Source organism: Maylandia zebra, linkage group LG18, assembly GCF_041146795.1.
Source record: "Maylandia zebra isolate NMK-2024a linkage group LG18, Mzebra_GT3a, whole genome shotgun sequence".
Taxonomy (NCBI): Eukaryota; Metazoa; Chordata; class Actinopteri; order Cichliformes; family Cichlidae; genus Maylandia; species Maylandia zebra.
This window is the reverse complement of record NC_135184.1, coordinates 695,307-711,588: the sequence shown is the minus strand read 5'-3', so window position 1 is coordinate 711,588 and position 16,282 is coordinate 695,307. Positions and strand designations below refer to the sequence as shown.

The window sequence follows — 16,282 nt, the reverse complement described above, 5'->3', positions numbered from 1 at the left end:
AGTCACAACATTAATGAATATTTAGCCAACCTGTTGCTTTCATAGGTGATGTGTCACTGTGAGCTGTAGGACGGGAAATGGATGATGTGGTGATGATTCTTCATCCGATGTAAAAAGACTGAATCCTTACTAAGTTTAGAGAACATCCTATGAAGCTTGCAGGCTCAGTCTGTCTGCAGGAAGATCTGACCCCAGGTAAATGTCCAGCGCAGCACTTTCAGGCAGAGACTCAGACCTGTGGAGGCCGCTCAGTGAGGACTCGGCAGCATGTGAACACAACCTGAGCTCTTTGACAATTCTGAACAAACCGTGATTATTTTACCACAGAAAGTAGATTCTGTTCAACTGGACATTTTTAGTTGGAGAAACTCATCTAAGTAACTTCTTCAGCCTCAGCTGACTGCAGGTTTCCCCAACCTTCCAACAAAACTGAACATTTGCATAATGACTGAAACTAGCACCGCTGCTGAGCACTTCAGTACTCCAGTGCTACTTCCTGAATGTCCAAATTAGCCACAATGGGTGAAACTGGGGAACCCATGGCACACCGATTTTTTGCGCCTGTAGTACTGAGCCTTGTATATGAAATGTGAAATAAAGACAGTTCAAAGAGCAAACACTGTTTATAAGGTTGGAAACCTGCTGTTAATGAGGAGGTTCAAAGGAAGGTGGAGGTTGTTATCACCGTGGCCTCATGCGGTCAGGATGTGAATAAAACAGCCACCAATCTATTGAAGTTATCTCGGTTTATTGAACTGTAATCAGCAGCTCAGTTTCAGTTTTATTTGTCATATGCAAGTTAGCACAGGGTCATCATCGCAATGAAATGTATTTTTTAACGAGCAGAAGACAGTCACTCAGCAGAATGGTACAGTAGAAGAAAATAAAATAATAAAAAATAAATAGAAAAATAGTAAAGAGCAAAATATTAATAAGATGTAGTAAAAGAAAAAAGATTTTCAGTTAACTGACTAAATATATGTATGTATGTGTATATATAAATATATGTACACACTAGTGATTGAATAAAGAAAATCTTAAATAGGAATGTGAGGGGGGGTAGAGGGGATATTGCACAGGAATGAGCAGCAGTACAAACTGAACAGTACAAAGGTTTTGTTTTTTGTGGCCGTTGTTAGCGTCAAATGAGGTTCAAGCAAGAGTCTCTCTTATGCTGGGGCTAGACACATGTAGCTGATCACAGATCATTTCTTCTGTCCTGTCATCAAACTCACATTTAGAAGCAACTCAGTTCAGAGATATCAGCAACAACATTCACCTTGGCTGAAAAGTGTTGTTCAGTAACAGCAGAGGCGAAAGTATCACCTGTATTTGGCAGTGAGTAGAAAATCCTTTGTCCCTCTGTTCCCAAGCAGTGAAGTAAAGTAGCTCTTCGTGCTTCAGGCCAAGCATTCCCTGTTGCATTGATCACAAGCAAATAATTGTTGAACATACGCATCCACATGTTGAAGGGCAAAGCAGGATCTCCAGGGCAAGGCAAAAACATCGGCGGTGGATGGACGTTTGCAGCCACGATGACTCAGCAAAAAACTAAGCAGAAAAACCACGCAGGGTTACTCGCTGCCAAAATGTAGCAGCGGCCGGTAATGAACCAGTCCTCATCAAGGAATAGTGCTCTTTAATGATTTCAGCACAGACTTTACATCATAGGGAGACGCATCAAGTTATCAGTTAGCCATCTTAACTATATTCTAAAATTTTACCAACTCCACTTTACTCTTATTTCACGACACCACCCACTAGTGGTGCAATATGGTACAGTCATTACAGGACACAACACAGGTGGACATGATCAAGCTAATGAAGTTTTATATTGTGGTTGGAGACCAGAGACGGGAGAGCGCCAGACAGCTGGTGGACGTATGTGCCGAACCAGGGGAACAGTGTATCGGGTCACGGTCCTTTCTACAGTTACCTTTCATAGCCATTCTAACCCTTTTGTGTCAAGTTCTGTGTATGTCATCAGGCCCACTCACCAGGTATGTAAACTTTTGATCAGGATCATTTGGGTAATTTGTGTAGTGATCGTGATTTAAAGAGTAAACACAGTTGTTTGACAATAAACGTCTTCAGCCAACCACTAACCATGAGTGAAAGAAAAACTTGTCTGAAAAATGGTTAAGAAATCATGAATTCTGCCAGGATATGCACAACAGTACAGCGTTTTAATCATCTTTGGAACAGACTCCAGTTTCAGTTCACCTTTATGTGTTATACATACCGTATTTTTTGGATTATAAGGCACTTTAAGCGAAACAAAACAGTCAGATGAGTCAAACTTTACTTAGCTCATTCTTCTTGCTTCCTCCACTTCTGTACCATTGATTCATCAATGCTGTATTCTATCACAGCTGCTCTATTCCCATGTTGTTGCAGTATATTAATGACTAACCTCGTATTGTGGATGGATTATCTCAGTTGTTCTCCTGACTGAAGTTTGGTCCGTTTACAGCATCCTGCTATGCGATTGCATTTGTCTCCAACCATGAGGAACCTTCACGTTAACTTTTATGGAGTGGAAAAGTGTTAGCGTTCGTCCTCCAGCTTCACTGTGTTTATGTTATGCTAACATAGCTGTGTCGCTAGCGATCACGTAGCGCATCATTATATACCAGCTAGCCCAACTTCAGTAACCCTACAAACGTCACTGCTGTTTAGTTTCCTGTCTTCATTTATGTTGGAAGTGATAGCAGAGCTGTACGTTTGAATTTATTCAGAAATCTCTCAGTCAGAACATGCTATATCATGCTTAGATGGAAGCTAGCGAGCTAACTCCCGGCTAACTTTGTTAAATTTAATAAATTCGGTTTTCATGGATGCCTGGATGTTAACATATTGCTGCAAAAAAAAACAAGTTTAACTATCGCCTCTAAAGGCTGAAAAGAAACCCCAAAACAAGTGGATGAAATCAAAAAATAAATGAACGCATGAGAAGAAACAACGTGCTCTAAAGAGACCATTACAGACTAAAGCAGGCAGAAAAGGCCAGAGGGATTCTGAGTCTCAAATAAAACAGTGACCACAAACAGGAATACAGCATAAAAGACAGATATTTCTGGAAAACAACCTGTGAGAGTTCTCATGCAGTCTATCAAATTCCTACTCACACTGAAATGTTTTATGAGCCTCTGGCTTCTCAGCTGTGTGAGTTTTCTTGTGACACATCAAGCTACTTTTTTGACTGAAGCTTTTCCCACATGTATCACAGGTATACGGCCTCTCACCTGTGTGAGTTTTCTTGTGAATATACAAAGTACTGCTTCGACTGAAACTTTTCCCACATGTATCACAAGTATACGGCCTCTCCCCTGTGTGAGTTTTCTTGTGAATATACAAATGACTGCTTCGACTGAAACTTTTCCCACATGTATCACAGGTATACGGCCTCTCACCTGTGTGAGTTTTCTTGTGAATATACAAAGTACTGCTTCGACTGAAACTTTTCCCACATGTTTCACACGTAAACAGCTTTTCACCTGTGTGGATTCTCCTGTGAATATACAAACGACTGCTTGAACTGAAACTTTTCCCACATGTATCACAGGGATATGGCCTTTCACCTGTGTGGGTTCTCATGTGAATATACAAATGACTGCTTCGAGTAAAACTTTTCCCACATGTATCACAGGGATATGGCCTCTCACCTGTGTGAGTGATAAGGTGGTATTTCCAGGTACTTCTATCAGTGAAGCTTTTGCCACATGTGTCACAAGCAAACAGTTTTTCACCTGTGTGAGTTTTCTTGTGAATATACAAATTACTGCTTTGACTGAAGCTTTTCCCACATGTATCACAGTGATATGGCTTCTCACCTGTGTGGGTTCTCATGTGGATATACAAAGTACTGCTTCGACTGAAACTTTTCCCACATGTATCACAGGGATATGGCCTCTCACCTGTGTGAGTTCTCATGTGATCATACAAATTACTGCTTCGTCTGAAACTTTTCCCACATGTATCACAGGGATATGGCCTCTCACCTGTGTGGGTTACAAGGTGACGTTTCCACGTACTTCTAGCTCTAAAACTTTTCCCACATGTATCACAAGGATAGGGTTTCACATCAGTGTTGGGTTTCTTTCTTTGGGCCTGACGCTTGATGGATTTTTGGCAAACATCAGACTCTCTACCTGTGGCAGCATTGCAGGGACTCTCTGACACAGTCCAGCTCTCCACATCATCCTGACGTCTGTCTCGCTTCTTCCTCTTCTTTGGCACTGAGGTCACAGTTTCACTTAACCCTGACTCTTCACACTTGCTGGATTCTTCATCTGTGCTTTCACTTTGAGGAGAGTCATCACAGAGGAGCTGCTCCCCGTCTCCTCCTGGTTCACTGTGCTCTCCTTCCTCAGCAGCAGTCACCATAAAGGTACCAGGCTCCTCCTTCAGTCCCAGCTGCTCTCCCTCCTGACTGCTGCACAGTTCCTCCTCTTCCTCTTTAATCTGTGGAGCTTCTGGTTCCTCCTGCTCCACACTGGAGCTCCTCTCCTGGTTCCAGAGCTGCTGCTCAGGGAGAACCTCCTCCTCCTCCTCACAGACCTCCTGCTGTGGGACGTCTGGAGCGACAGAAGAAAGAAGTTACTGATGCAACCGCAGAAACATTAACAGGACTTTACAGCATGACTGCATCACTCATGAATGTGGACAGGCACCTGAGTTCACCTGTTTTGTGGTTTAAAAGCCACAAAGACGCTGTGTTTAGAGAAAATGGGTCTCAATTGTTCCCATACTGCTGACACATACGGGATCACTGAGGGTTTTTTCTTCTCCAGCTTTGACAAAAGTCCAGCTGGGATAACCACATTTACTCAGGGTCAGCTTTTAGATGTCCCCCATTACTGATGGAAATCTCACAGTCCAAGAAGGCTAACCTGCCACTTTTCATATCCTCCCTGGTGAATCTGATGTGTCGGTCCAGCGAGTTAATGTGATCCGTGAATTGTGGTACGTCCTGAGATTTGATTTTCACAAAGGTGTCACCTTCGTCTGGCACAAACGATTATTCTGATAGTTGGCTAGTCACCGATTATTTTTGCGATTAGTCGACTAATCAGATCATGCATCCACCAGCATGTGTCTCCTCTTATATAACTATCATTAGCTTACAGCTTGAAGTGTTTAAGATATGTGCTAACTAAAAATAAAGACAAGATGATACTCTATTAACCTTTTAATAACATTTGCAGATTGTCTCGGTGCAGTTTAGTAAACTCAGCCGTCTGCTCCTTGCTATCTAAAATATAACAGGACACCGGAGTAAATTCTCGAGCACTTCTCACACTTCTGTTTAATCAGTTTTCTGCTTGACGTTTATTCAGCTGTGTGAAAAGTAGAGATGGCACGATACCACTTTTATGCCTGATACTGACATAGTGTATTTAAGCAATAAAACAGTTTTTTTAATATCTTGCTGCATTTTGCACAAGTTCATACTCAAGTTTAACACAAACAAACTAAACAACACTGAAGCTATTCTGTTACACTTGTATGCAAAAAATGCACTGCAGCCAAAATATTTCATAGTTCAGCAAAACTGATCAATCAAATAAACTTAAACCTGCTCCATCCTCCCTACTCTGGTGTTTTAAAGAGTACTTAGCAGAAATATTAAGCAACCTAACTAACAGGGTTGCAAACTCCCAGCAAAAGAAAAAAAAAATGCACAGAAATAAATTTTTCAAGAATAATTAAATAGATTCAACATCTTTCTTCTACAGAGCTGCAGACTGCACAGATGGTTCCCAAAGGAAAAAGTACTACAGCTTACTAGGGTATATTAGACTTAACAGTCACTATATACAGTAATGGACTTCATTACATTTTACATCAAATTAAAACTTTGGTTGTAAGATTCAGATAATTATTTATTAAAAGCTCGACATTTTAAATGAGAATAAGAAAGAAAAGTATGTCTTTGTGCCCCCTTTTCCCTGTTAATGCCCTATCGGCCCCCCTGGCTAAACTTTGCTAGATCCGCCCCTGCACAGTTACCAGCGTCAGCTGTAGAAAAAGATCCTGGTGTGCAAAGTGTTATGGAATAAACATATATTCTTAGTGCTTATTTTCTAATTATATTGTTTTATTTACTTTAATAATGAAGGCTTGTAAAGCAAGGCCACTTTTGACTCACAAACTAAGTGTTCAGCCAGACTGAAAAACAGGAAGTTAGTGTGCAGCTGTACAAGTATATTAATAAATACAGGAAACTAGACAGAAAAAGAGGAACTACTAACATATAAGGATTTGTTTGTGTTGAAACTGTGTGTGACGTGTAAAGTACCAAAATAACACCTATATGAGACATGTTTAGCCTGTAATGTTAGAGATTCTGCAGCTGGCTTTGGGCTGTGCAGGGAAGATGATTGGATAAAGAATTATAAATGTTTTGACCACTCTGAGTCGGGTCTTCTCTGTTCTGTCATGGGGATCAAAGAATCGGGTTTAATATTAAATAAATTCTAACAACAGCTGATCAAGCTTAAACGTGCTGCTGTTGTTCAGCCGCTGGTTTCCTCTTTCTGGTGCAAAGTGGGTCAAAAACAAACAAGAGAGACGATCAGCTGATCATTGATCAGTTTCATGATTGAAGTAGCAGCAAGAAGAGGCACCATATATCGGTTGTTAAGCTTAAGGCTGGAATGCTTTACAAACATTCAGAGATGGACTTACACACTTGCTTTATTTCTCTCTGGGATCACTCTGTCAGAGATGAAATGCTGGTTTGGTAGCGAGGCTACAAATGTTCAAACAGACCGGCGACAGGTCTCGCACGCCACAGCCGCTCTATCACGTGATGCACACTGCTCCGATGTCCTAAGATTATGAGCCGAGTTACGCCGTGTCGCAAGTTTTGTGAGGTGCTTTTGTGATATTTAATGGATCGATTACATTTTTTATTTCTCTCCGATATCCGATCCAGTAATTTAGGTCAGTATCTAACCGATACCGATACGTAATATCGGATCGGTCCATCTCTAGTGAAAACTTTAACTTTAATCTCAGACAAACCGATTTACTCAGGAACAAATAAAACACTGAAAAAAGCCAAACAATAACATTTTTAAGTTATCTCAGTGACTCATATATCCTGTTTAACCTGAGTAGCGAAAGCTGGTGGTGGGTTTGAAAACGATTTGCCGGGAGTCCGGTGTTCTCACGGCTCTAGTGAGCCTAGCCCCCGGCTAGCTATCGAGCTAGTGGGTAACAGACGTCTCCGAAAACGTCGGAGCGCTTTTGAAAATATGTGGTGTCTTGATAAGCTGAGCAGATATTTGAGGTTTACACAGCTACATTCTCGCCTGAAAATATGTTAAACGTTTATTTTGTGACCCAGAAAGAATAATAAGAGTAATATTAACACTGGGGCCACGCTATGAAATCTGGGATTGGTTGGGCCACGAAGGATACACCTGCCCCATCTGTCAAATCTGGGGAAGGACGCCTTTGTCGGCCGCATTAGGAGAAGTCTTTGTCGCGTCGTAGCGTAATCGGTCTACAATTGCAGCCTCCGAAGGATTCGGCCCTTAAATTTGGACACAGCTACAATACCGGACACAGCTTCTTCTTCTTCGGGGTTTAACGGCAGCTGGCATCCTTGTACATGCAGTGCTGCCATCTTCTGTTTCAGTCCGTTATTACACTCTTAAATCCTGCTACTTATTCCTGCGTCTTTCAGGATTTTACAAAGCTTCAAACGACGCGTCGAAAATTAAATTAATGGTCAACAATTTTGATAGTCGACTAATCGTGGCAGCCCGAGGTTCATTCACATACCTGAACCAACGACTTGGTGGTTTTCCAGGGTACGATAACAGAGCCCTGTTTTCCACTTCCTTCATGTATAAATTGGCCACACCGAGTGAAAGTCGGGCTACATCGCACACCCACGCTTCAATTCAAGGACACGCTCACGGAACAGGCCTAGCTTCCTTGGTTCTTTTGTTAGAGATCGATCGATCAATATTCCAAGCTGTATAGGCTCGAAAGCTTACTACCAATTAAGCATATTAGGTGATGTGCATCTCTGTAATGAGAAGGGGTGTGGTCTAATGACATCAACACCCTATATCAGGTGTGCATAATTATTAGGCAACGTCCTTTCCTTTGGCAAAATGGGTCAAAAGAAGGACTTGACAGGCTCAGAAAAGTCAAAAATAGTGAGATATCTTGCAGAGGGATGCAGCCGTCTCAAAATTGCAAAGCTTCTGAAGCGTGATCATCGAACAATCAAGCGTTTCATTCAAAATAGTCAACAGGGTCGCAAGAAGCGTGTGGAAAAACCAAGGCGCAAAATAACTGCCCATGAACTGAGAAAAGTCAAGCGTGCAGCTGCCAAGATGCCACTTGCCACCAGTTTGGCCATATTTCAGAGCTGCAACATCACTGGAGTGCCCAAAAGCACAAGGTGTGCAATACTCAGAGACATGGCCAAGGTAAGAAAGGCTGAAAGACGACCACCACTGAACAAGACACACAAGCTGAAACGTCAAGACTGGGCCAAGAAATATCTCAAGACTGGTTTTTCTAAGGTTTTATGGACTGATGAAATGAGAGTGAGTCTTGATGGGCCAGATGGATGGGCCCGTGGCTGGATTGGTAAAGGGCAGAGAGCTCCAGTCCCACTCAGACGCCAGCAAGGTGGAGGTGGAGTACTGGTTTGGGCTGGTATCATCAAAGATGAGCTTGTGGGGCCTTTTCGGGTTGAGGATGGAGTCAAGCTCAACTCCCAGTCCTACTGCCAGTTTCTGGAAGACACCTTCTTCAAGCAGTGGTACAGGAAGAAGTCTGCATCCTTCAAGAAAAACATGATTTCCATGCAGGACAATGCTCCATCACACGCGTCCAAGTACTCCACAGCGTGGCTGCAAGAAAGGGTATAAAAGAAGAAAAACTAATGACATGGCCTCCTTGTTCACCTGATCTGAACCCCATTGAGAACCTGTGGTCCATCATCAAATGTGAGATTTACAAGGAGGGAAAACAGTACACCTCTCTGAACAGTGTCTGGGAGGCTGTGGTTGCTGCTGCACGCAATGTTGATGGTGAACAGATCAAAACACTGACAGAATCCATGGATGGCAGGCTTTTGAGTGTCCTTGCAAAGAAAGGTGGCTATATTGGTCGCTGATTTGTTTTTGTTTTGTTTTTGAATGTCAGAAATGTATATTTGTGAATGTGGAGATGTTATATTGGTTTCACTGGTAAAAATAAATCATTGAAATGGGTATATATTTGTTTTTTGTTAAGTTGCCTAATAATTATGCACAGTAATAGTCACCTGCACAAACAGATATCCCCCTAAAATAGCTAAAACTAAAAACAAACTAAAAACTACTTCCACAAACATTCAGCTTTGATATTAATGAGATTTTTGGGTTCATTGAGAACATGGTTGTTGTTCAATAATAACATTATTCCTCAGAAATACAACTTGCCTAATAATTCTGCACTCCCTATATATAGGGGGTGTATGAGAGTCTTTGTGAGTCTTTCACACACATATTAAACAAATATGTAAGACTGCTTTCTTCCATTTGTGCAACATCTCTAAAGATAGAAATATCCTGTCTCAGAGTGACGCTGAAAAACTAGTTCATGCATTTATTACTTCCAGGCTGGACGACTGTAATTCATTATTAGATTTCAAGATTCAAGACGTAGGCTGCCGGGGATTCCCATGATGCATTGAGTTTTTCCTTTCCAGTCACCTTTCTCACTCACTATGTATTAACAGACGTCTCTGCATTGAATCATATCTGTTATTAACCTCTGTCTCTCTTCCACAGCATGTCTTTATCCTGTCTTCCTTCTCTCACCCCAACCAATCACAGCAGATGGCCCCGCCCCTCCCTGAGCCTGGTTCTGCCGGAGGTTTCTTCCTGTTAAAAGGGAGTTTTTCCTTCCCACTGTCGCCAAAGTGCTTGCTCATAGGGGGTCATATGATTGTTGGGTTTTTCCTCTGTATGTGTTATTGTAGCGTCTACATTACAATATAAAACACCTTGAGGCGACTGTTGTTGTGATTTGGCGCTGTGGAAATAAAACTGAATTGAATTGAAGTGTGAGAGGAAAACCCCAACCCTGCCTCACAGCAGCGTCCTCGGGTGAGTTTAAAGCTGAATGTTTGTTTAAACAGAGACACATCCACCTTCTGTCCTCCAGAAACATCCCTGCAGCCTCAAAGTAAACGTCCCGCAGAGCTGTGATCAGGATCCTCCCTCAGAGGGACACTCACCTGTCCTGTGCAGCTTGATTTGGGGTTTCCAGGTGATATCCAGCAGTCTGCGCTGACGCTCCATCTCTTCCTCGTACTGCACAGGATCATTATGAACTTCAGGCTCCTCCTTCAGTCCCAGCTGCTCTCCCTGCTGACTGCTGCACAGTTCCTCCTGTTCCTCTTTAATCTGTGGAGCTTCTGGTTCCTCCTGCTCCACACTGGAGCTCCTCTCCTGGTTCCAGAGCTGCTGCTCAGGGAGAACCTCCTCCTCCTCCTCACAGACCTGCTGCTGTGGGACGTCTGGAGGACAGAAGAAAGAAGTCACAACCACAGAAACATTAACAGGACTTTACAGCATGACTGCGTCGCTCGTGTGTGAGAGTAAAGCCGTCCAGTCAGCTGTAAGTCACTGATCTCAGATCTGCATTTATTCAGACGAACATCTGGAAGGTAAAGCCCCCTCAGCACAGCAGCAGCACCGCACTGCCACTACAGTTCATAAATTCAATATTAGGTGTCACTGTGCCGAGCTGCACATTAAACTCTGTGTCACTTCTTTCAGTCGCGTCCGTGACTCTGAACAACAACATGGTGGACTTTGTTGTTCTCACACGTGTGTAAATGTGACCACAGGAACCGTGCACGTGCTGTGTACCACTTTAGCTTTTATGTGACATCATCACAAAGGGCCCGGGCGACCACTCTGACGTCACTGATGGAGAAATAAAAAAGACGTATTGTTATGACGTTAACACTGAACTCTTTACAGCTCTGCAGAAGAAGAAAGGAAACCAAGGAAAAACCTTTTCAGGCTAGATTACTGAGTTTAGAAGGTGCACCTGAACGCACCATCAAACACACGTTTCACCGCCAAACAAAAAGTTTTTCAAACGATTCACAGGATTGAGTGATGGATCCAGGTCAGAGAAAAGCTCAAATCCAGGCTGATTTCAGCGCCTGCTGTTTGCATGGAGCGCAGCGCAGTCCTGTCCTCTGTTTGCTCTTTGTTAGCTCACATCTCCAAAAAGTCCTCACAATCAGAAACGTCCCGCAGAGCTGTGATCAGGATCCTCCCTCAGAGGGACACTCACCTGTCCTGTGCAGCTTGATTTGGGGTTTCCAGGTGATATCCAGCAGTCTGCGCTGACGGTCGATCTCTTCCTCGTACTGGACGATCGTTTTTTCAAACTCCAAGAATATTTGTTCAGCAGCAGCAGTTAGTCGCTCGTTGATGAACTCTCTCAGATACTGAACTGAAGGCATCGTTGCTGCCGCGGCTCACACACTCAGCTCACACACAGCACAAAGCCTCCAAAAGTTCACGCTGGAACAACCAAACTGCCGCTTTTAAAAATGTTTACTTCCGCCGGATGTCCCGCTCTGAAGTTCCGGCAGGAGGAGGATGTTCAAATACTTTGTTCCGCTTGGAATAAACGTCCTTCTTTCTTCCTAAAACCTATTTAAATGTACCAAACTGAGCCATAAATACATAAACAGCGTGTTACAAATAATAAAGGAGAGAAAATGGAAAGAAAAGGCCTCGTTCAGGTTTTTATCCATAATGAATCATATCCATTCTACTACTGATCATTCATATACTCAACACCAAAGAGTCTGACGTGAATGAATACTAACACACGGCTTTATTTTATTGTTTGATGTGGGTCTAAAATAAATGAGGAATTACACACGCTGTTCATTAAATGTGTTTGTGGCGTGCTCAGAGTCTTCATTGGTGGAAATCAGATCAAACTTCAGGATCTTCGACGTATTACTGCTGTGTGATTTTTATTACTATTAATGAAATGGATGAAAAGCTGACCCTGAGTAAATGTGGTTATCCCAGCTGGACTTTTGTCAAAGCTGGAGAAGAAAAAACCCTCAGTGATCCCGTATGTGTCAGCAGTATGGGAACAATTGAGACCCATTTTCTCTAAACACAGCGTCTTTGTGGCTTTTAAACCACAAAACAGGTGAACTCAGGTGCCTGTCCACATTCATGAGTGATGCAGTCATGCTGTAAAGTCCTGTTAATGTTTCTGCGGTTGCATCAGTAACTTCTTTCTTCTGTCGCTCCAGACGTCCCACAGCAGGAGGTCTGTGAGGAGGAGGAGGAGGTTCTCCCTGAGCAGCAGCTCTGGAACCAGGAGAGGAGCTCCAGTGTGGAGCAGGAGGAACCAGAAGCTCCACAGATTAAAGAGGAAGAGGAGGAACTGTGCAGCAGTCAGGAGGGAGAGCAGCTGGGACTGAAGGAGGAGCCTGGTACCTTTATGGTGACTGCTGCTGAGGAAGGAGAGCACAGTGAACCAGGAGGAGACGGGGAGCAGCTCCTCTGTGATGACTCTCCTCAAAGTGAAAGCACAGATGAAGAATCCAGCAAGTGTGAAGAGTCAGGGTTAAGTGAAACTGTGACCTCAGTGCCAAAGAAGAGGAAGAAGCGAGACAGACGTCAGGATGATGTGGAGAGCTGGACTGTGTCAGAGAGTCCCTGCAATGCTGCCACAGGTAGAGAGTCTGATGTTTGCCAAAAATCCATCAAGAGTCAGGCCCAAAGAAAGAAACTTGTTTAAATCCTTCAAAACATGTGGGAAAAGCTTCAGGTTGAAAAAGACCTGGAAACGCCACTTGAGAACTCTCACTGGTGAGAGGCCACATCCTTGTGAAACACTCGAAAAGTGTTTTGGTATACCACAGGAACGTCTGTAACCAGAGGTTTGTTGAACATGAAGGCTTTCAGCGCAAAAGGAATTTGATGGACCACACGAGGACTCTCACAGGTGAGAGGCTGTAGTTGTACCATTGTAATCACACTCTTAGAGATGGAAGACACTGAGCTGGTCCCAAGCCAGCTAAGACATAGAGTCTCTCCATCGTCCAGATGCCTGAGGACCACAGCGAGTGCAGGAGACCTGAGAGCTGCTGAGGGATCTCTGCTACAGAGTCAGTGAGTGATGGCTTAAGATGTTCACTAGGTGACAGACTTGACGTGAGCACAGAATGGAAATGTGGACACCCAGGCTGGGATCTTCAGGGAAAGGTGAGACGAGGCAGCCGTCTATGAGCAGATCTCCAGTCTGCTGAGTGAAACATGCATTCGTGTTGCAAAGCGACACAGTGAAACATGTAGCGCTTGAACTTCAGGTGCGTGGCTCAAGCCGGGACGCAGAAGCTGGAAAACATCCAGGAAACATCCTCTTCATCATAACTGAATCTAATGATCCATCTTTGATCCTGAGAGCCTCTGTGATCCAGGCTGCTCGGCATCCACACAAACCTTTGCAGGACCGAAGGCTTTTGATTATTTCATACAAACTATCACAAACAACAGCTGTGAGCTGCGTGGTGATCATATCAAAGGAAATATTCTGACACCGAGGGCTGGACGTTGGCATCACACGCAGGTACAAAGGAGACCTTTATCTGCTCTCACCTGTGCTGAGCAGACACCTGTCCTACATGCTGATATGAGCCCTGAAAGTTTACCCAAAATGCACTTTGTGTGTGAAGCTTCATGCAGGGAATTATGACAACCAGATCAAACATCCAGGTTCCTGCTCCTCTGCGTCACACAGCCATAGGTCCAACACTCCCACACTCACAGATGTTCAGTCTCTTGGAGTGGATGTAAAACTGATCTGAGTTCAGTTTCTAACAGAGCCTGTAACCGTGGGACACACCAAAGAGATTAGGTGTGTTTTAGTTTGGACATAGAGCACAGACCGATCTCTGACAGCTTACCCTCCAAATTATCTGCTTTTTCAACCAAAGGTCTGACACTTTGAATTCAATGCCTAAAAATCTTTATTTGCAAAGTGCTTTTCACAGAAAAAACTAAAATAACATAAATAAAAGTGCCGAAATGTGTGGTTTCCATTAATTTGGTAGTAATTCAACAGAAAGCCCGTTTAAATAATGAAGGTTAAAGCTGTGACTTTTATTGTGAAAGCGCTGACAGGAAGAGGCTGTGTTTCGCCGGTGTGCTTTGACCTCGGAGCTGTTCGGAGCGGCTCGGCTCTGCTCGCTCCACCTTCGTCCCTCCCCTGGCCGGAGCGGAGTGAGATGCGTCCCGGAGCCTGAGGCGTTCGGACGAGTCAGAGCCGGACGCGGAGCTTTCAGGCGGGGAGCCTCCGGAGAGACACCGCGCCGTCTGTCGCACTGAAACCGGGTGTAGGTGCACTGCTGGCGGCTTCGCCTCCAGCTGCCTGCCGCTGAAAGCTGCAGGACTGAGACATGTACCAGGTCCAGGTGAGCTCATACCTGAGATTTTATGTTTCTGGAGGGCTTAAAGAAATGACTCTGTGTTGTTGTCCCCACACCATCATCATCATCATCATCATTCTTATGTCTGCTGAGTTTTCATCTGCATAAATAAAGGATGTAAAAGTCCCTGCATAAAACTGACTGACTGCAGCTTCTGCTGTGACAGATATTTCCGCGTTTTACATTTGCAGATCAGCCTGCTTCCTGTGTTTAGAAAGTGAACATCAGCACTTTTATTGATCACTTTCTTCCATTTTTAATGGAACAGCTTAATGCTGCACCTGACATTATTATAACCTGCGATGTGTTCCTGAATGATCTGGACCTCTGATGTTTTCTCTTTGCTCCATAAGATCTGAGAACAGAATCCACGGTTATTCACTGCTCCACAGAAAACATCGTCTTCCTTCGTTTGTTAAACGTCTCAAAGCGTTCAGGTTTAATATGAACGTTACATATGAGATTACAGCTTCACAGCTGAAATATGAAACTGACCTCAGTCCCAGAGTTGAACCTGTCAGGGTGTGAAAGTTTCTTTAGTGTTCTATTAAGATTAAAAAGAGTCCTGTAAACCATCGCTGTGACTAATCAGGCAAAGTTCAGCTGCTGACGACCGCCTCCGTCATTCTTCTAACCTGGTGAAGCTTTTCGTCGTGTAGCGTGTCTAAATGTCGTTTTAGTGGAGTCACTGTTGTGAGCAGCAGAGGAGGCATGAGACCTGTGTTTGTGTTTGTTGTCACTGGATCAGCATCAGGAGCACACCAGGCTGGAGTGTTTTTGATCCACTCAGCAGCAAACAGAAGTGAAGTCCTGACCTTCCTCTTTGTGTCATCATAAAAACTCCAGCAGCGACTGTCAGAGACATTTCAGGCTGTGGTGCTTTAACAGCACTGACCGGGTTCTCCATGTTCCTGTGTGGGTTCTCTCTGGGTTCCTCCTAACAACACAAAGGCAGATTAAGTGTTTGGATGTTAGGTTATCTGTTCAGCTGGGAGAGGATCCAGCCACCCTGAACCGGATAAAAAGAAGAAGATGAACGGATGGATGGATGGATATTTGGTTGGTTGGATGGATGGATGCATGGATGGATGGTTGGTTGGTTGAACAGATGGATGGACAGATGGATGGACGGTAGAGCAGGGCGATATGGCCAAAAATATTTATCACGATATATATTTGAAAATTTGCGATAACGATATAACTGACGATATAATTGATGCGAGACAAAATACAACTCCACAACATTACTAGTGCAAAAAGACAACCTTCCATTTATTTTCACTTAAACAAGAAGCTGGTTTTTATGTACATTAAAGCTTTATAAAAATTTAACGGTGCAAATGCAAATTCCTTGCTGAAAGTTAAACCAAAAGGCATTTCCAGTAGAAATGGGCTGACATATCCTGAGCATAACATGTATAATATCCACTGAAGTTAAAAAGAGCTGCTTTGCAACATTAACCTGCAGTGTGCCAAATAAAAAAGTCAAATATGTATTTTTCGGACCATAAGGTGCACGGGATTATAAGGCACATTAAGCGAAACAAAGCAGTCAGATAAATCAAACTTTATTAAACTCATTCTTCTTGCTTCCTCCACTTCTGTACCATTGATTCATTAATGTTGAATTCTCTGGCAGCTGCTCTATTCCCATGTTGTTGCAGTATATTAATGACTAACCTCGTATTGTGGATGGATTATCTCAGTTGTTCTGACTGAAGTTTGGTCCGTTTACAGCATCCTGCTATGCGATTGCATTTGTCTCCAACCATGAGGAACCTTCAC

The 16,282-nt window shown here is 43.4% G+C and overlaps 2 protein-coding genes across 4 annotated transcripts in view; one reads left to right on the top strand and one right to left on the bottom strand.

The window, feature by feature from the left end:
- Positions 1 to 269: 269 nt before the first annotated feature.
- LOC101466228 (uncharacterized) overlaps positions 270 to 16,282 on the bottom strand; it is an 88,813-nt gene continuing 72,800 nt past the window's right edge. Inside the window, exons 1-3 of one of the 2 annotated variants that reach the window (XM_024799592.2) lie at positions 11,329 to 12,545; positions 10,256 to 10,537; positions 270 to 4,577 (exon numbers count right to left, since the gene is read on the bottom strand). In XM_024799592.2, the coding sequence (XP_024655360.2) occupies positions 3,121 to 4,577; positions 10,256 to 10,537; positions 11,329 to 11,500 (1,911 nt within the window). In that variant the 5' untranslated portion in view covers positions 11,501 to 12,545 and the 3' untranslated portion in view covers positions 270 to 3,120. Of the gene's footprint in view, positions 4,578 to 10,255; positions 10,538 to 11,328; positions 12,546 to 16,282 lie in introns of those variants that run through there. The other variant, XM_076876666.1, reaches the window with a different exon arrangement.
- The window catches only part of pex5lb (peroxisomal biogenesis factor 5-like b), a 28,636-nt gene continuing 26,580 nt past the window's right edge, over positions 14,227 to 16,282 (top strand). Inside the window, exon 1 of one of the 2 annotated variants that reach the window (XM_014411416.2) lies at positions 14,227 to 14,482. In XM_014411416.2, coding sequence (XP_014266902.1) covers positions 14,468 to 14,482 — 15 coding nt within the window. In that variant the 5' untranslated portion in view covers positions 14,227 to 14,467. The remainder of the gene's footprint in view (positions 14,483 to 16,282) is intronic. The other variant, XM_014411415.2, reaches the window with a different exon arrangement.